At 51.9% G+C, this 20,683-nt stretch overlaps 1 protein-coding gene across 1 annotated transcript in view; it reads right to left on the bottom strand.

The window, feature by feature from the left end:
* Positions 1 to 20,683, bottom strand: part of COL22A1 (collagen type XXII alpha 1 chain) — a 248,728-nt gene that overhangs the window by 116,370 nt on the left and 111,675 nt on the right. Inside the window, exons 19-23 of the mRNA XM_045812201.2 lie at positions 17,317 to 17,361; positions 17,041 to 17,070; positions 16,719 to 16,772; positions 12,632 to 12,685; positions 1,588 to 1,641 (exon numbers count right to left, since the gene is read on the bottom strand). Coding sequence (XP_045668157.2) covers positions 1,588 to 1,641; positions 12,632 to 12,685; positions 16,719 to 16,772; positions 17,041 to 17,070; positions 17,317 to 17,361 — 237 coding nt within the window. The remainder of the gene's footprint in view (positions 1 to 1,587; positions 1,642 to 12,631; positions 12,686 to 16,718; positions 16,773 to 17,040; positions 17,071 to 17,316; positions 17,362 to 20,683) is intronic.

Raw genomic sequence — 20,683 nt, 5'->3', positions numbered from 1 at the left:
TGGGGTGGGTGCCTTCCTGCCGGTGCCTGACACATGGACAGGGAGGTGTCGAGGAACACGGGGATACTGAAGCCCACTGCTTTGTGCAGCTCAGGAAGGAGCCAGAGGGACCAGCCCGTTAATGCCCCCGTGCCCCTACTGGCCACCACTGCCACCAGAACAGGACAGCGTCCCCACCTGGTGCTCCCCAGGCTTCGGGGACCTCATCACCTGGGCTACATCCCTGCTCTTCTCTTCAACCATAGTATTGCCCTCCCTTTGATTTTTATTGCTATTTCTTGCAAGTGGCATAACTCAAGTTCAGAAGGTTAAAAAACTTGCCCCAAATGTCCTAGCTGCAAAGTGGTGAGGCTGGGATTGGAAACTGGCCTCTGACTCCAGAACCGTGCTCCTTCCCCTCACGCTGCTCTTCTCATGAATTTATTGATCCAAGGAGGGCTGGGGCAGGAGGATGGGGAGGAAGCTTTGATGCAGGAGGCAGAGAGAAAGTGAAGGACAATCTGAGCGCCTGCCCCCATCAGACCCAGGCTCCCGGCACTCTCCCACTTTGTACACACTAAGGTGGGGCTCATCATGATGCAACATCTACACATAGGGGGACCGAGAGGGTTTGGGGCCGGGGTCACCTGGGGAGTGAGGGAGGTGTCGGCTCAGCAGCTAGTAGCCCTGCACAAGTCTCTCTGGACCTGGGAGTCTTGCCCCGTGATCTGTGAAATGATGGTGACCCTGAGTCGGCCCATCTGGCAGGTGGCTGTGGGGTCACGGGGGACCACGAGGGACGGCACTTGTGTGGGAGCAGGGAGCTGGACAGAGCACGGGGTCAGAGGAAGTCCTGCCAGAGCGGAGTCTGAAAGACCGAGGCGGCAAGGGGAAGAAGGAAGAGGAGGAGGAGGGTATCTAGGGAGCGAGACAGCACAGAGCAGAGTGTGAAGGGGGCCCTGACCCGGGCATTTTACAGGTGGGTAAACTGAGGCCCAGAGAGGGGGAGGGAGATGGCCAATGTCACAGTGGGTAGGAAGTCAGACACCAGAACTCGGGGGTGTTGTCTCTTAGAATAGGGAGCCCTTGGGTTGTTCTGGTCCCTCAGTCGAACCCCTTCCAAACCTGGCTGCACAGTCTGGCTACCCTGGGCTTAGTATGGTGGGCTCCAGCCACACAGGGGCCTGTCCACACCGGCACACAGGCTGTGTCCCAAACCAGCTGTCCTTGCAGAGCTGAGCCCCTGCTGGGAAGGCCTCTCCTCCAGCCTCTGCCCGGCCAGTCACACCCTGTCCATCAACGGACACCTTTTCCGGGGCGCCGCTCCCTGTGCCTCACCGCTTCCCTTTCTCAGCACACTGGTCACCACAGTGTCACCACTGCCTGCCCTCCAGCAGACTGAAATTCCTCTAGGTGGCCATTCTCCTAGCACAGGAGTGGGAGGCCGAGGGAACGAGGGCAGACGGGAGGAAAAAGGACCCCCTGAGAGTTCTTTCTGATGAGCTGACCATACAAGACGGGTTACCAACCTGAGAACAGGGACCCGATCACTTCTTCCCTCAGAGGAAGCAGAGTCGCTAGGGAAGGGCGTGCAGAAATGGTAGTTACCTGTGGCCCCAGCAATCCAGGGGTTCCCGGTGGGCCCACTTCACCTTTCTTCCCCTGCATACAAAAGAAGCAAAATTAACAGCAGACAGGTAGCACCCAGAACCCGTGTAGTAACGTGTCAGTGGAAACGTCCATCTTGATTTCTCAAGCTCGCTGGTGGCAAACAAGGTCAGCAGGAGGCCGGGAAGGGTGTGAGTACCCGGGACAAGGGGAGCCACCCAAGGGACCAAAGATGTTGAGGAGCCACACAACACAGTCCGGTTTGTGCTGGCTCTGGAAGCGGCAGGAAGGACGGGGTGAGAGGCCAATCACACCAGTTCCCAGAGCTCACCGTGCCCACGCCACCGCCGGACCTGCCACCACCACCACTCCTGCACCCCTGCAGGGGCTTCCTGACCCACCGCCCTCCTTCCTAATCAGCCCGGACGCCTCCCCTTTCCCCCCAAATAGTCGGACTCATATTCTTAATACAGAAACCTGGTCTATCTTCTCTGCTCAAATCACTGCATTACTTCTCCACTCAGAGCAAAGTGTAATGGTCTCTCCTTCTTTCCACGATGGCATTCCCGCTACCTGCCCATCTCGTTTCCTCGTACTCTGTCCCTTACTCCTGCCACGCTGGTGTCCCTCCTCCAGAATGAACGCACCAAACATGCTCCCACAGCGGGGCGAGGTCTTTCCACTGGCTCTTGCTTCTGCCCGGCATGCGCTCTCCCCAGGCCCCCCCAGTCTCTGCTCAAAGGCCCTCTGTCTGCATGTCTTCTCTGACCAACCCAACTAGGACAGCTCTCCACTGCCAACCCCTGCCCCTGCCCTGCCGTCTTCCCCTTTGTTTGCGTCATTACCAGATACACCGTTGATGTACTTATGTATTTGGTCATTGCCTGCCTGCCCGTCCTGGCTGCGAGCCTTCTGGAAACAGGGCCTGGCTCTGTTTTTGTTCAGTGCCCTACCCGGGGTCCAGAACAGTGCCTGTCACATGGTGGCAGCTCAATAAACATTTGAGGGCTGGATAAATAAATCGTTGCTTTGGGACTGATGTGGTCTTGAGTATAGACAATGGCAGGGGAAACAGCCATGCGGGGTAAGGAGGCGCCAGGACAGGAAGGCACAACCTGGAGATCTGTGGGCTTGCAGAAAGAGCAGGTTGACCTGATTCACAAGCCCCAGACCAGCACCCTATGAGCCACGGACACAGCGGCCTGGAGTGGCAGCGAGGCCTAGGTCAGAATGTTTTCTTAACACTTGTCAGGTGGAATTCAAAATGTGGTCCCAGACGCCTTCAGAAACGAGCCCAGCCTGGAGGCATTTGTCTCTGCCTCCATCTGATCCTGCTCTGATGAATGCAAACATCAGGGAGCTGATCGCAAGAGAGCTAAGAGCTACCAGCTCCCCTTCCTCAGGGAATGGAAACCAGACATCTTCAATTTTGTATCTAGACAGGCACCCCCTCCACTTGCTGCCAGGTTATTCCACTGAGAGTCACGAGTTATTTACAAGATGAATAAACCATTTTCCCTCAAGGTCGGTGGAATGGCCTGGTGAGGAGTCATCAGGATTCAGAACCCAGGCCAGCAAAGTAACTCTGTTTAGTGGACGAAATGGAGAAACGGATCATTGACTGGTTGGTACGAAAGGATCAGAGGGAAGCGGGAAGGATGTGAAGTCTGGGTTGGGGTTGAGCAGAATTACTACCTAAAAGGACAATTTGATTGGGGTGCATGCCAGTGTCCCTCCTCAGATGACCCACCACCTTCGGTGGGGGGGGAGTACAAGCTCTCAGCAGCTCCCCGCTTCCCTCAAGTTTGGGGACCTCGTGTCACGACACTGCTAACACTCAGGGGGATAAGCCCCAGAGATGGTGATGACATCTGCAGGAGGCGTGGAGGCCGGAGTTGCTCCTACACCAGGGAAGTAAAAAGACGTGATCTGGAAAAGGAGAAATATGGGCAGATAGGAGGTCCAGTGAGGGGGAGAGAGAGAAGCAAGTGCACCCCAAGAAGTGAACATCCCAGCATTAGGGTTTCAGCAAGAACGAAAAAGCAAGGAAGTGGCAAGAGGCCAGAGGAAAAGAAGCAATTTGTGATCATAGCTGTGGTCACAAGTGGCATCGTCTACCAAGGCATCACCCACAGAAACATGAGGGTGACGTCTCTGGCCAGCTCCAGCACCCACGTTCCCACCTTCTCCACCCACAGCATCTGGAGCTGCCCCCAGTGCCCTTCAAAGCCTTCCCTCTTCCCTCCGACCCTCCTTCCCTCCTTTCCTCCTTTCCTTCTATCTGTCCAACCGTCCTGCCTGCCTGCAACCACAGGAGCCCAACCCTGCTCACATGCCCAGTCCCTTCCCCCCAGACTTTTCTGGGCCAGCCTGTGCCTTCTACGATTTGCATTACTTGTCTATACATTAACCCTACGCTGGCGGGCGATCTTCCTTAAGGGACAAAGTTCTGTCTGAGTTACTTCCTGCCTCTAAAACGGTGAACGGTTCCTCCTTACCTAAAAGATGTAACATTTGAGCTGTTTTATTTGGAAATTGATAACCCTGTGACTCCAACACGCCTTTCGATCTAGTGTCCAGTGTCCATGCTCCCATCCCTAAGCAACAGCTCAAGTGAGCTGCTTAGCTTGGCCCCCAAACACCCCCCTCAAGACTTCAGGCCTCGGAGACTCTGTGCACGCTGCCACCTCTGTCTGTAACACCCACCCTCCATCTCAACCTGTCAAAATCCTCCCCAGGCCAGAGCCACCTTTTCCACAAAGCCCCAGTAATACCGAGAAATGTGACAAAAACTTATTGAATACCCAGAGTCCTTGGTGCTTCCCGAGAGCTAATGAGCTGGAATTGTCACAAAGCTCGAAGTCAGCACTTAGGAGGACTTGGCCACTCACTGCAAGCAAAGGAACTTTCTGTGTTTCTTTCCGTGTTCCTTCCTCTACAATACTGTAAGAAAATGAGCTCAGAATCTAAGGCAGGTAGGGAAGGGCAAGCCACTTAACTTCCTAAGTCTCAGTTTCCTCATGTAGAAAATTATAATTATTGTAATTATTTGAAAAGATAGCCATGGAAGAAATAATTCAATATTTGAGGAAGTGCTTTATAAGGAATAACAAAGCCTTACACAAACACAACAGATCACCACAGGAATGAGGAGGAATGCGATGGCGGCTGATGAAGAAGAAATGGTAATAGCAGGATTCTGGCTCCTTGGAGCCCCTGAAGTAGGTAAGAGACTCTGTGTCCGAGAGATCCGAATTCAAAACTGCTACCTCCCAGTGGTGCTAAAGAAATTACATGAGAAAATGCCCACAAAGTGCTTAGCACAGGGTCTAACATTAGGAAATGTGTAGAAGTGATGGTGGTGCTGGTGGCAGGGATAGTGATGGTGGTGATGGTGATGGTGGTGATGGTGGTGGTCATGGTGGTGATGGTGGTGATGGTGGTGATGATAGTGGTGGTGGTGGTGGTGATGGTGATGGTGATGGTGGTGGTCGTGGTGGTAACTAGTGAAAGTGATGGTGGTGATGGTGTGGTGGTCATGGTGGTGACAGTGATGACAGTGGTGACAATGGTGGTGGTGGTAATGGTGGTAGTGATGGTGATGATGGTGGCGGTGGTGGTAATTATGATGGTGGTGTTGATGGTGGTGGTAGTGATAGTGATGGTGGTGATGGTGGTGATGGTGGTGGTGTTTGTGGTGGTGGTTGTGGCATAGTGGTGATGACAGTAGTGACAGTGGTGGTGATGGTAATGGTAGTGATGGTGATGATGGCGGTGATGGTGGCGGTGGTGGTAATTATGATGGTGGTGTTGATGGTGGTGATGGTAATAGTGGTGATGGTGGTGGTCACGGTGGTGATAACTGGTGACAGTGATGGTGATGATGGTGGTGGTCATGGTGGTCATATTGTGACGGCAATGGTGACAGTGGTGGTGGTGGTAATGGTGGCAGTGATGGTGATGGTGGTGATGGCAGTGGTGGTGGTAATTATGATGGTGATGGTGGTGGTGATGGCGGTGGTGGTGATGGTGGTGGTGGTGGTTGTGATGAGGGTGATGGCGGTAAAGGCAGTGATGGTGGTAGCGGTCATGGTGGTGGTGGTTGTGATGGGGTGAAGGTGATGGTTGTAACAGTGTTGGTGGTGGCTGTGACGGGCAGGGGTGAAGGTGCGAGCTCTAGCAGTGGTGGACACAGCAGCAGGAGCTACGTAACCTCTGCCTTTTGGACCTATAATCGGCTGTGGGGATTTGAGAAGTGCAGGCCAGAGCAAATTTTGCAGAAATAATTGTTTTACTAACAATAAGCCTATGTCTTGTCATTTTTCTTCTCTTCTCTTCTAAATTGCTACCCAACACAATATCTGGGTAAGCGTTTGTAATTTATCATGAGGGCAGATTATTCGAGCCATTCTGAATGCCAGGATGCTGAGCAGGACGGATATATCCAAGGCTGCCTATCTGCCCACGGAGAAGAGGAAGCCCATAAATCCAGAAGCGCAGCAATTCCTCCCCAGCCAGGACGAGTTAGCACAGCCGTGTGCGGGCCCGTTACCAGCTGAAGGCATGGCAAGTGCGAGCGATTCTAATATGTGCCGTATGGTCTTTTGCTCAGTTCCTGTTCTCCATGCCTCCAAATGTCAAAGATGATTATTTTCTACCGGTTAGAGCTGAAACCAGGTGCTTAGGGAAAACCTAGGGCGTCCTGACATAAACCCTGGCTCTGTGCCACGAGATGAATCAAACAGTAGCCTGTGATCCAAACGGTGCTAGTACCATCTGGTAGAGGAGGGAAAAGCAAGAAAAAGGCTTTAACAATTGAAAAGTAAAACAAAGTCGACCCAAGTTGCTAATGACAGAAGACCACCCACGTTCCTCTCCTGGAATTACGAGAAACAGGAGCGGATGGATCTGATCACGGTCAGTTCTGGGAGACTCTTGGCTCCAAGGGCAGTGGCCCGAGATTAAAGCAGTGCGTAACAATGCACCCACCTAAGTGGGCACCGGCAGGTCCTAGATCTCTCCAAGGCATCCATCGCAAGGACTGCTAACATCCAGATGAAAATTCTGGTGTGCACATGGACGCACACGCCCACACACTGCCTCCTGAGGCCAAAACGGGGAAGGTCTGGAGCGAAGCGGACCAGAAGGAGCTGAGTTCTAATTCCTGCGCCACTATTTATAGTTCATGTGATTTACACCCCTAAGTCTTGGTTTCCCTATTTTCAGAATGGGAGTAAAACTGCCCTACCTCACAGGATCCTTGCAGGAATTAGTGAGAAACAGGAGTGCAAACAGTTATCTCCCTAAGCACCTGTTGTGCGTGTCCATCATTCAGCCACTGCTTTACACCTGCCACAGACCCTGTCTTGAAAGTTATGTTCCGAAGGTAACAGACTCAACGAGGCGCATCATGACACAACTGGGGATCACTCCACCATTAGCAAGAAGGGGGGCATCATATTTGGCAGGTCACTTCTTCGGCTCTAGCCTATTGACGAGAGAAGAGAATCCAGAAGGTCTTGAGAAAACCTGATCAAAGAAACCAAAGGGACTGTCCCCAGCTTATGGGAAAGGCAGTGATGAAGGCCTGAGGGACCTGGAGCAGGTCATCTGATCTTTCTGGACATGAAGTTTCTCACTGTCCATCTCAGGGATCCCTTACCGACATGATGATTTTGTAATTTAGACATTCCAAATTCTGCATTAAATTTAAACGCCTGATGACATGGAATTCTCTTAAGCAAAAAATCTCCCCTTGGTTTGTCCAGAAAAGAGGAAAGAAAACATGTAGGCATTTTACATGGGACTCAGCAGCACAGAACACACAACACGTGAAGTGAGAGGAAAGGTACAGGCAGGACCGATTTCTTTAAAACAGAGCATGCCCTGTGGAAAGTCAGGCCCTGGGTGACCAGATGCCCCATTCCAGGTCCCAGTCCTTCCAGCATCCACTGGTCAGCTGCCCAGAGAGCAGCATATGAATACAACCCACTCATCCATGCACCCCGACTGTATCAGAGGCTCACTGTGACATCACGTCTGCACGCTCAGCTTACACGCTTGCATGTGTTGTTTGTGTACTTCTCATGTGTGCATAAAAATATATACATTTTACAAGTGTGACATGCTCTTCTAGGTGCTACAGACACAAAAATACAGAAGGCTCTCGCAGACCTACATTCTAATGAAAACAAAATAAACAAATACCAAGATAAGAAAAAATGTAAGTTCTCTACAAAAATTAAAATACGCCTGGGGTGAGTGTGGCAAGCTGTCTATTTTGGGGTGAATGATTAGGGCATGGAAGATTTTGGTTTTTTAAATCAACCCTGTGAATGCTTTTCGGTGTCCAAGTGCATCAGTGGCCTCAAGCCAGGCGGGTTCTACTTCCAGAACATTCTGGGTTTAGATGCAATGGTAGCACTGCCCGCTTCAGCTAAGTAGCCGGGCTCCCCATCGATCTCTCCTGAATGCCTGGCTCTGACATGCAGGAAGAAAGCAGAGCCTCAGAGAGAGCAACAGGGTAGCACCCGGACCCCCCCGGAAGGCGGGAACCCAGCCAGGAGATGATGGCCGTACCGCCCACGCTGGGGTGCCTCGTGTGCCACAACCCTGCAGGATGGGGATGGCATGAGGGTGCCCAGCTCTGATCCTCCCATTTCACCATGTCATTGTGGAAAAATATCAGCTTTGTCCAAAATGAATGTGTTTACCTTGCCGGGGATTACACTGTCTGCCTGTTGCTAATCTCGAAAATAAAGGGCCGGATCGCCTTCCCCAGCCCGTCTATTCGTCTCAGTGTCTCGTTCCTGGGTCCTGCAGCTTGTCATTGTCTTGTGCCTTCCCTCTTCCCGCCTGCGTGTGTGCAGCGACACGAGGGAGTGATGCTCTGGCTAAGGCTGATGAGGAGGAAATGACAGGTCTCCGCGAGGGAAGGAGAGAGAGCTAATTTTCTGAGTAAGTCATTCTGTCTCGGCTTTTCCTGACTCAGCCAGAGGCTGACTGGACAGGAAGCTGCTGCCGAGCCCACACCAACCTCAGGATGGGTCCCTGCCGTGTGTCTGCCCACAGCCGGACTAGCGACACGCACGGGATGAGTCAGAAACTCACGGAGGACCACTGGAGGCTGGGGGTCCCCAGACACACACACACACACACACACACACACACACACACACACACACACACACACACGGTCACCAGCCTCCATTCACTAGAGGGAGCGGGACAAGGGAGGAGCCCTCCTCTGTGCTCCTGGAGCATGCTCTGTTAACACCTCCCCCTGCCCGTGGCCATCGGCTCTGTCCCCTGTGCCAGACCCTGCGTGTCCCCACTGCCCGGCACACCATCAGGATGGGGGCTCGTGCGGCCCCTGCCCCTGCTCTGGGCCACCGCCCTCCCTTCCTGCTTTTTGCGGCCATCTCCTAACTGGTCTTCCTCTTCTGCAGTCCGTTCCTGTGTTACCACGACCCCGTTCCTCCACACCTGTCCCAAATCCTGCGGCGACTAAACTGCAGCCAGAAACCCGGGAGACCGTCAGGGACATTCTGACCACAAATTGCATACGTGATGAAACTTTTTCATCAGTTTTGGTTGGGATGATGGTGTTATAGTTTTATTTCTTTTACATTCCCTTATCTTTGAGAGAGAATGATGTAATGACATTTGGGGTCGCTTCAAATGGACCCTGGGGCCGCTGGAGGTGGTCTCGGACATAAATTAAGTTGGCCAATGACTTGGGAAGTGTTGAGATGGGTGCGGGGCATATGAGGGTCCATTTTACTATTCTTTCTACTTTTGTATATTGTTTTTCATAGGAACCGTTTTGAAAACATTCAGTAGCCCCACATTTCTCTGACAGGAAAAGCCCAAATCCCCATAATGGCCCCCGGCAAGCGACGTCACCTGCTGCCCCGGTCCTCTGACGGACTGCCTCCTGCCGGCCCCTGGCTGGTTCCAGCTGCAGATCTCTCCGCTCAAACCCCCGGCCTGCATGGCCTCGGCCTCGGGCCTTAGCTGCCTCCCTCACCTAGCACGCACCCCCTTGGCTACTGGCCTGGCCAGCTCCCTACCTGCTGAGAGCCTGCCCAAACTGTCCTTCTCACGGGCCCTTCCTGCACCGGGTAGGTACTAAGGTGACGTTTCTCTTCCCTTGCACGCCCTGGAGGTAATCAGCAGGGGGCAGGGATCTCCTCACCTAGGGATCCCACTCGCATCCAGCACTGTCCAGCACCTGGATGCCCTGGAAACACCTGCTGAATGGATGACCGTGTGGAGGGGAGGAAAGGGGAGAAGAGGGGGCAGGGATGGGAGGGGGGCTGGGGGCTGGAAAAGGAAGAGGGACTGGTGCAGGATCTCCAGTATGACGGATGCTGGCAGAGCCTGAACCAGAGAAGAGCACCACAGCCCTGTCCCTTACACTGAGGCATCCCCAAGCTGGAGAACAGGGAGTGCAGATAAAAGCTGAAAGCAGGAGCTAGTGTCCAGGGCAGGACGTCCTCTCCAGGGGCACGTCCTGAGCCTGCGTCACCCTCTCCCGGGAGCCCATCTATTCCTGCTGAAAAGCGCTGGCTCCCAAAAGGCCATCTCAACACCCTTTCCCTTTCCCCAGAGCCCGCTCCGTCCCAGCTCCACACCGCAGTGTCCCCACCCAGGCATTTGGGTTATCCGTCCGTATTTCTCTAGTCCCTCTAGCTGTGAGCTCCCGGCGGTTGTGACGGTAATCTCTTCAGACATTCCCAAAGCATTTAACTGAGTGCTCCTGCATCATAAGAGCACGACAAGGGCTTTGTGGACAGACACACGGGAGGACTGAAGACGTCAGGCTTTAGAGAGACACAGTCCTGGGTACACATCCTTGAGAGGTGGTCGGGGCGGTGTTATATGGAAGGCTGCCCTTCCTCTCTGCAATGGGGGACGACACTGGCACGTGGAGCTCAGCACCTCAATAAGGTACCACCCCCCTCCCCTCGGTTCCTTCTCTGGGTCTCCTTGCTTTTGCCCTCAAATCTCCATTCCTGGTGCATGCATCCAACTTCCAGCGTTGGAGTCCTGGCCAGTGTGGAGGCTGGAATATGGGTGGCTGGTATTCCTCTGAGGGGTAAAAGGTACTTCTGGGGATGACAACAGCCATCCTGGGGAGCCCACAAACACTCCCTGGGTGCCAAGAAGTCACAGCCAAGGCAGCATGAGCCTCGACAAGCAAGCTCCTAGCAAGAGGTGTCCTCTCCCCTTTCTAATCAGAGTCAATCAGGTAGAAATGTAGTTTAAAAAGGAAAAAAAAAACCCTTTGCAGTCATCTTTGTATCAAGAGTTCCACTGAGCATCTAATTCTATGTTAGGAAAAGTAATGTTTGCAGCAGCTCAATACAAGGTGAATTCAGGTTCCCCTAAACATCAATTACATAACATACAAAGATTGCTGTTTTCTCTTAAAAGACCGTGCGTGAGCATGTTGCAGAGTGGGAGGCATGACAGCTGCCACGTCTGGCTGCCCACCAAGGCCGCAGCCCGTCCTGAGCACCTTTTCTCCCCAAAACCAGGCCGGTGGTGATGCCTTCCCATTGTAACAGAGTAAACACGCTCAGAGAGGCTAGGTGACTTGAAGGGTCACACGGCTGCTTGGAAGTGGAGCCAAGCTTCAAACCCAGGTGCATTCTACTGCAAAGCCCAGGATCATTGCATTACAGGAGGAGGCAACCTGGCTTTGAGCAGGAAACTGAGGCCAGGGCTGGTGATGCTGAATGGGGCATGGCACATCCTTCTAATGGGGTAAGTGACTTCCCACCTTCCCACCTAACCCCTCCGCCACAACACCTTTCCATATCTCAGCTAGCCTTCCAAATAAGTTCCTCTTAGAATCTTTAGGGTTTAAGACAGTTGTAGACCAAAGAAGGAAGTTCACGGTGGGGGGGGGGGGAGGGGGTTGGGCCAGGTAGGAGTCTGTTGGGTCATAAAGCAGGTCACCCAGTTTCAGAATTGAGGACGTAAAGTGTGATCAGAGGGTGGGTCCAACCCAGACACAGAGTGAAGCCAGGACACATCTGTAATACTGTCCACTTCGCTGAGCTAGAGACTCTCCAGGCTAGAGAGGGCACAGATGGGGCTGGACAGCCTCTGTCAGATGCAAGACCCCCATTTCCACCCATGTGTCAGCGGTCATCCGGCCTCTGACTGAACATATCCAGGGGCGGTGGACACACTACCTCCAGGGGCTGCCCACCCCATCTTTGGCAATGGTGCCCCCTCAGTCAGTCTCTATGTGAACCAATAAGAGACACTCCAGGCTTAAGCACTAGAGGTCAGCATTGATCTGAGTCCCTACTCCATGCCAGGCACCGTGCTAGGAACTGGAGGGCCACAGAGTCAGGGGTCAGTCTCAGTCACTGTGGGGACCCCGAAGAGGGCACCTAAGCCAGGTGTACTCTCCATCCCCCTGTCTTAAACCACAGGACACTGTCAGGAGCTGTGCTTACTGGCGAATAAAACCCGTAAGGTAGGTACAATCTGGCTAGAAAAATGACAGGTGCTTAATGAAATCAGATTAAGTTAAATTAAATGGAATACCATGAGATATTATGATATTCAATAATGATACGGATGTTTAAAGTAGCTAAGAGCCTATTGGCAGGTCTCTATCCTTTCCCTCATCCTTATTGTTAATTCTTTCCTGGAGACTTAGCTCAAATACCACCTCTTCAAGAAGTCCTGGTTGCCTTGCAGGCCGGGTCAGCTGCCCCTTCTCTCTGTTCTCTCAGCACTGGGCTTCCTTCTGCCGGGGCTCTGAGCACACAGAGCTGTGGAGTTCCATATACGTGATTCACGGCAGCCAACAGGCTCCTCTCCACATCCCCAGGACCCTGCTCCAGGCTGAGCTCAGAGTGAACCCTCCACTGTGTTTGATGATCTAAATCTAACCCTTCAATCGGCTTCCAGTATTCATCTCAAGCTCAGTAGGCTGGCACCACGCCCTCTGTCTGAGACGCTGATGTGGGGGCCCAGTGAGGGTGAGCTGGGGATCGGAAGGGAAAGACATGTTACTCACCCGGAGACCTTGTAAACCAGGAGGTCCGTCCTTGCCTCCAGGACCCATCAGACCCTTTAGGAGGATCAGAAAGGAAAAACAAAAAAAAAAAAAAAGAAAGAAACAATGGTCAATGCAGAGTTCAACACCACAGGCTGCACTTTGCCTTCCCATGCTCATTGGGTAGGAAATACCATTCCATTTCAATGGAGAGACTGGGAGGTCAGGAGGGGAAAAAGTCCTGTCCCTGCAAATCTGTAACACTTTAGAACATGTGCATGTATCTGGCCTAATCAAGTATGTTTAGCAATCAAGAGGGAGGCAACATCATTCACACTTTTCAGATGAACACACTGGGGCTCAAATGCCTTGCATTAGTGCTTTGCATAAAGCATGCACGGAAGTCTCTGGAACCTAAGGGTCTTTCGCTGTAATTACGGCCAGGGCCATTGTCCCTGCATGTTGCTGTCTCAGCAAGAACTAGCTTGGGTTATGGGATGCGGTCAACAGTGATATGCAACATAGGGCCGTCTGGACAAATGAATGAAATTGCCTAAGACAGATCAGTTTCAATTAAGCAAGGAACACTGGTGCAGGAAGGGTCCTACAGACCTGATAATTCAAGTCATACCCCCCAAGCCCCCCCCCCCATACACACATCTGCTGCATGACCTCAGACCAGTTCCTTGGCATCCGTGAACCTCAGCTGGCTCATCTCGGAGGTGAGGACAATATACTTACTTACCAAGTGGCTGTAGGGACCACGTGGAGAATGGGTACAAGAGCCTGGACAGAGCACCCCCCCAGACCTCCTGACCACACCCTGATTCACACCCACATGACGGCAGCTTCAGGAGGAAGGCACACAATGGGAGTGGGAGAATGGGGCCCTCAGCTCCGTGCCGCGATCGTCAACCTCCCCGGTGAATGCTGGTCAGACGCCCCCCCTCCTGCCCTGCAATCATACAAAGAGCTACTATTGCTGAGTTTTGCATGACTATGATGTAACCACACTGGATTTAGATCCATATTCTTTTCTCTTAACAACACCGTGGATGCAAACACATGAATGGAAACCCACAGGAACCACAGACTAAATCTCCTTTCCTCACAAGGGTTATCCCGTCAAGCTCGGGGCACAAGGGGCGGGAAGACCCTGCATAAGTGAGCGAAAGTTCCTTGAGCATCAGCAGACACATGTGATCTGTGCAGCTTGCCCTTCTTTATTACGCCCAACCAGACGTTGATGAGACGGCCGGAGCCTGTCACATCTCGGGGGGAAGGTGAAAGCTGCCAGCCTCCCGGACCGCTCCAGCATTTGGATGCAGAATGCCACACACAGTTTTCCATTTAGAGAAGGGGAAACATTTTCTTCTCTCTGGGATTGCTAAACACAAACTCCAAAAATTTTCCATCCTCCCCAGAAGTCACTGAAGCCAGCTTCTCTGTTTGAATCAATCCAATGAATATTTAGGCAGCAACGGCTCTGCGGAAGGCCCTGGGCCAGGTGCTGCTGGGGATTCAAAACAGACAGACGTGGCAACCGATACGGATACGGGGCTTACAAGGGCTGCGCCGAGCCCTGCCTTGCACACTAGCTCACGTGGCCCATATAGCACAGTCACGGGCATGATGATGATGATGATGATGATAGTGATGACGATTTCTGGGCAGGAGTAAAGCACAGGAGTATCAGAGAGGATGAGCAATGTCGGCAAAGACACAAAGCTACTTGGTGAAAGAAATGGGACATGAGACCTGATGTTGCAGCTGCATTGCAAGTGCCGTGGTTCGGTGCCCGTGCTGCTCCTTGTGAGCTCGCACTGCGGTCAGCCCCCCTTTCATGCCCCTCTTGAACGGCTGTGGGGGGGCCATTGCTCGTAAGCACGCACTAAGTCCCCACCATGAGATAAACGGAGGATTTAGGGAGGAGAGACATTGGTCCTGGCCTTCAGAATCTTCCAGTCCTGGGTTCTCCTCATGGGGCCCCCTTTCCAAAAGGCTTGGGGCAGGCTGTTGTGTTTCTGAGCTCCCTGCAAGGGAATTAATTCCATCACCAGGTACTGCTCTAAGCGTTATTCTAGGGAGAGCATCTACATGGAGGACAGCTTCAGAACGTCGGACAGCTCCTTCCTGATCAGCAGGGCTGAAGCATTCTGGCGTTTGAAGATTCGGGACCATGTCCTTGTCCTATACAATGGACTGCAGGAACGGGACGCTCAAGAATCTCATTAATCTTCTAGAGACTGCAAGTGCTTACTCACGGTTATTTTTTTTACATCTCCTTCATTCAACTAGGAGATCAGCCCATGTGTTTTCACCCCTCTACCTCCAGCATTAATATTTAGCCACAAATGTTTAAGGTTTCTTCCTTCTGTCCCCCGCCCACACTCCTACATTCATCATAAGAAAACCTGCACAAAGGGGAGGATCCAGAGTGAGAGGTCAAGAAGGCTGCCTCAGGGTCAAGCAGGGCTGGGCACTGTTAGCTTCTTCTTCCTTAGTGGGGGCCATGAAGGAAATAATTCTTTATACATTTCAGGGGAAGTATGGCTGCCTTGTGCACTCATGGGCTTGACAGTCAGACACATCTGGGTTCAAAGGTCAATTTCACTTCTGAATAGCTGGGTGACTGTGCACAGTCCACTCAATATCTCTGCACCAAGATCTTCATTAGCAAAACAAAAAGAATGACTTCACCCTTGAGATTTAACAAGCATGTTTGCACATAAAAATACACTATAGTATAGAGGCGCCTGGGTGGCTCAGTCGGTTGAGTGTCCGACTCTTGGTTTTGGCTCCGGTCGTGAAGTCTGGGTCATGGGTCTCTGGGTCAAGCCCCATGTGGGATTCTGTGCTCGGTGCTGAGTCTGCTTGAGATTCTCTCTCTCCCTCTGCCCCTCCCCTTCTGCACATGCTCTCTCTCTCTCTCTAAAGTAAATAAACAGATCTTTAAAAAATATATATATATGCATATGTATATACACTATAGTATAGACTTCCAGCACTTGCCAATTTTAGATCTGAAATATATATGCCCACATGCCCTGAGATCCAAGCATGAGAGCATACTGTGCTACCTGCCTTTTCTACTGTGAATCTCCCAACAGTTATCATAATGGTGAGGAGCTCTGGAAAGCAAGCCTTGGCAGATGAAACAAGACATCCAAGGTTACAAAGACAGAAGGTAGCTCTTCTGACCTGAACTTTTTGGTATGGAATTGCTCTAGTTATACTGGACTTTAACATCTGCTAGATTTCTTCTGGTTTTACCCCAACAAAACCATACACACTTAGCCTAATGAGGGATGGGCCCCGATGGCTTCATATAAATTTGATTTATGGACCTTTCAAAATAAGAGTTGTCTTGTTTCCTTCGATAAAATATGGTCATTTGAAAGGGGCTGCAGCATGTTGCCAGGAGGAGCACGGTGAAATCACTGACCTGTGGAATTTACTGCATGCTCATTAATTATCCTTAGTATCTGAACTCCCATCACAGAAGGATCAGAGTCCCTTGGAATGACCTTTTCCCAAATGGTTATTTACATCTCACTAAATCCGTTACAGTCGAGAACCCAAAGGCTAAAGCTTTCCTGGACACTGAGAAGTCGGTTTGAATCAGATCCATGGGAGAAGCAAGTATGCACTGGAAAAGATTCGCCTAGCACTGTAATGTCCAATGACTCCGTTTTATCTACAAGGAAACGAAGGGGCACCAGGTTGCTCAGTCAGTAGAGCCTGCGGCTCTTGATCTCGGGTTGTGAGTTCAAGCCCCACAGTGGGACTGGAGCCTACTTAAAAAAAAAAAAAAAGAACCTAAAACACTAGACTGCCCATGAGAAACCCCACTCGTGGTCTGCTTAGGACTGGAACTGTGAAGGCAGGCTTGCTGGGTCTCAACTTCAGCTCCACATTTGGGAACCGCCTAATGGAAATTTCACTTGTCGGGGCTCAGCTTGCTCCCGTGCACGATGGTGACACCAGCACCCGTCACCTGGGGGGACAGGACCAGCTTCTGCAATGTCACAGAATTCAGAAGGGGAAACCACTGTTTTCCAGACCTAGAAGTGTTCAGAGCAGACCCCGGGCTAGGAGGCTGACTTACCGGAGCTCCTGGTGGCCCAGGTGGGCCCTGGTGACCCCGTGGTCCTGGGGCTCCCTGGTAACAGAAGCCAAACACGCATTAACCATGGTTCCCCCTTCCCCATGACTCATGACCCTTTGCTGACCCAGAATCTACATTCAGAGTTCCCAAAAGGGACCCAGAGATATAGAGTGGGAATTCACCTTCCTGGTGGAAAATCAACTTTACCCATCTCTGGGAGGCTCCGTCTGGCCTCCACAAGCCGCTCTGACCCCATGGCTGTGGCCTTTCTATCCCTGCTCCCACCTGGAGCCCCGCCTGGGGAGGACCATATTCCCCTTACCTGCTCGCCCTTCAGGCCCTCTCTCTGCACCTGTGGGACAAACCACGCGTCAGCAGAGGTGGTGGTGTTTTCTCAATAGTCATCTCCCTCAGTTCCATCAAGGGTGTTCACACAGCATATGCTGTAGCGCAGCAGTTCCTGACTCTCTCTGATTTTACCGCACTTAGAGTGTGGAAAGCCTTGTATCATTTGGAGAGGCAAGGACTCTTCCAAATACACAATCCCATCAGCGTAGGGGTCTGTGGTTCCAGCCCCTGGGTAGGGCTGCACACTTACCATGGAGCCCGGTACACCAGGAGGTCCTGCTGGCCCCACGTCACCCTGCAGAGAAATGACAAACATTTCAACGGCGTACCTCCTGCCACCCTCCTCTGCCTGTCCCTGCCCCTCGGAGGCCCCTGCTTATCCACACAAGCCCACGGGACCACTTCCTCCTCTGCGCTCCGCCTCATGCTGGATCTCCCTCCCTCCTCGTGGCAGATTTGCTCAGATTTTCTGTGTCAAGATCAGAGGGGCCTTATTTTCTCTTTGGCGCCTGGTCAGGGCCTAGATCTGGCTGGTGCTCTCCCAGCTCAAGAGCAGCTCTTGGTCCACTATTCGGTGAGCACCTGCTTGCACCAGGAGCCACATCGGACACGGCCAGAGCGGTCATTACACCTTACGGCGCATCCCTTGCACCAAGCCCCTGGTTCAGCATGTGGTCAGCACTTACTGTTTATCAAATAAGTCACACAGACGCTGTGATCACACCCATCCATCTTCACCAAATCATTATGTACAAGAGACTTGTTTTGTGCCGGGGTCACGCGGCCCGTGACGGCCGTGGGTGCGTCAGATCGCCCCGGTGTAAGCTACTCTTGGTTTACATGGGGCGTATTTGTCGACTGTGCAATAGGAAACCCTTCATCGCGCTTACTCTCACGCCCCATAGCTAAACCAGCTCACGACTTGCAGCCGACGTCCCGTCACGTGGCTTGGGGACACCACTTTTCATTTTCCCTTGAGGCTAGCTCAGGGAGCATGGGGAAGCACGGAAAGACTAGTGTTGAATAAGCTGGCAAAGAACGACTGAGTCACTGGATAAACACGAAAGCATCTCTTAAATTCCAGCGCGGAGGCATCAGAATGAGTGGCTCCAGGCAGGCGTGCTGTCCCGCGCTACATTCGAGGTCCTATTCTATGGACAGGCCAGGTTTTCCCTGACACCGAACAACCCCACGGTCCCCGCTGGCTGCCCAAGACTTGGAAAAACATCTCTGTTTACCCAGCACCAGGCACCCAATTAAATGTTCTTTTAATAGACTTTATTTTAGAGTGGTTTTGGCCACACAGCAAAATGCAGGGGAAGGGACAAGTTAATGAATGTCAACCCTCCTTGTTCTCCCTTCCTCTTTGTCTCTCATACAGTAACACGTCCTGCCTCAGAAACATCTCTCTGTTCTAGTTCTTTTCTCTCCATGGCACCACCAACCACACACACACACACACACACACACACGCTCACACATGCTCACACACACACGCTCACATGAACTCACACACGCTCACACACTCACACACACACGCTCACATGAACTCACATGCACTCACACACGCTCACACACACACACTCACATGCACTCACACACTCACACACGCTCACATGCACTCACACACACTCACACGCTCACACACACACATGCTCACATGCACCCACACACGCTCACGCACTCACACACGCACGCCATATTTTACCATTGTGTATCATCTCCAGATGCTTCTGTGACGTGTACACATGACCATCGCCAGGCCCTCAGACCCCAGTGGCACATCTCCTCTCCATTTCTCCATAAGCACCTCTCGGTCCCCCCAAGCAGGATTACATTTTCCCTCTGCTCCCACAAACCTTATTAATAGTTTGGTAATATGAGTGTTAGAAGCCATTCTGAACTCTTCCGTATTTCTGTGTGGCGATCTTATTGTATATTATATCAACAGATATGAAGGAGAGAGAATCAGTCGTATGTGGGGGCATCATCAATCCTTTGGGGTTCATGACTGCATCCCCTTTCTTTTATCTCCGCTATGGCTCCCTACCACAGTTATTTTGTGCTTTTTATTGTTGTACGCATCATCATCTCTATTATACCACAAAAGCGAATGTTCGATGATAGTTATGAAATTTATCCATACAGGCTTTCTCATTTGCTCAGGTCATTTTACAGAAGAGGAGCGCCAATGTCCCGACACATGACGTCACTCTTAAGGAAGGCTAAGATCCTGTAGTTCATCCAAAATTACTGTGAGCAGGTAGCCAACAGAGATCAGAGCCTTTCCATCCGCCGGGCCTCGTTCGAAGGACTTAGAGTCAAGCTCTCCCCCTCTGACACTCTTTCCCATCTTAGAGACAAGGAGACTAAAGCACAGGCACGTGTAGCAACTTGTTCAAGGACAAAAAGCTAGTAAGTAATAGAACCAACAGTCTGTCCTCGAGTCATTTCATTGCACGATGTAAGTGACGCATTTTTGCAATGGTCATTTTAGCTGTTGTGGTGGTCAGCCTCCCCGATAGCCCCCAGTGGCCCACGCCTCCTTGTGGGGACCTCCCACCCGGTACCAGTGCTAGGCTACGGGACCAACAGCACACAGCAGGAGGGACGTGGTGTGGCCTCCAAGATGAGGTTATGAACCTGACAGTGGCTTCCATGTGGACCCCCTCACCGCCCAACCTCAGGTCACTCGCCACTCACTCCAGGGGAGGCAATGTCCTTCTTGTGCACAGCCCTATGGAGAGGCCATGTCATGAGTAAGTAAAGTCTCTGCCTGCAGCCATCAAGGAGTCTAGGCCTGACAATCACGCGCGTGAGCTCAGAAGCGGGTTCTTCAGCTCACCACAACCTGGCTGGCAGCCTCACACGGAAGACCCTGGACCAGGACGACCCAACTGTGCGTACAGTGCGTACCTAGATCCTGGCCTTCAGAGACTGCGTGAGACCACGTGATCGTTGCTTTCCCCTTGTAAGGTTCAGGAAGATTGTCGTGTGCCAACAGATACCGGCCACCAGCATGGCACCTTAACCTGGCCTGAACAGTGCCACCCCGACCCTGAGATCTGCAGTGAACGGCTGCATGGGCAGGCAGCTCGCAGGCCTTACTGCAAGGCCACTCCAGGGTCTCCAACAAGACACCCTACTCTTCTAGGCTCCCTTCTCTCATCTGTAAAGTGAAGGGGTGTAACAGACCAGCTCTGTGGTTCCGATGACTTTCTCAGATGGTAAAACATCTGAGATTTGTCTCCATGATGTTCACTGAGAATATGCGCTGAGAGACATCCGACCCCTGAGCATCCCTGGTTTCCTGCTCATTCCACTGAATGACCGAAATACCACCACGACCCCATGACCTTGTCTTAGCACTTCTGCTGTGTTCATCATAATAGGCATTAGCTCAGCTGTTGCCCAAACTGCAGGGGCCAAAAACATCTATAAATGAGGTGGAAGGTTGGGATCTCTCTCTCTCTCTCTCTCTCTCTCTCTCTCTCACACACACACACACACACACACACACGCACACGGGCAATGGCAGGAGTTACCTACATCCAAACTTCAAGGATCATTCCCTCTCAGTGACTTGAAATAAACTACTTATTTTAGAATTTAGCATC

This window comes from Ursus americanus, chromosome 9 (genome assembly GCF_024610735.1).
Source record: "Ursus americanus isolate L20-20 chromosome 9, mUrsAme1.1.p, whole genome shotgun sequence".
Lineage (NCBI taxonomy): Eukaryota > Metazoa > Chordata > Mammalia > Carnivora > Ursidae > Ursus > Ursus americanus.
Note: the sequence above shows the minus strand (reverse complement) of the source record. Positions and strands in the feature narration are given on the sequence as shown.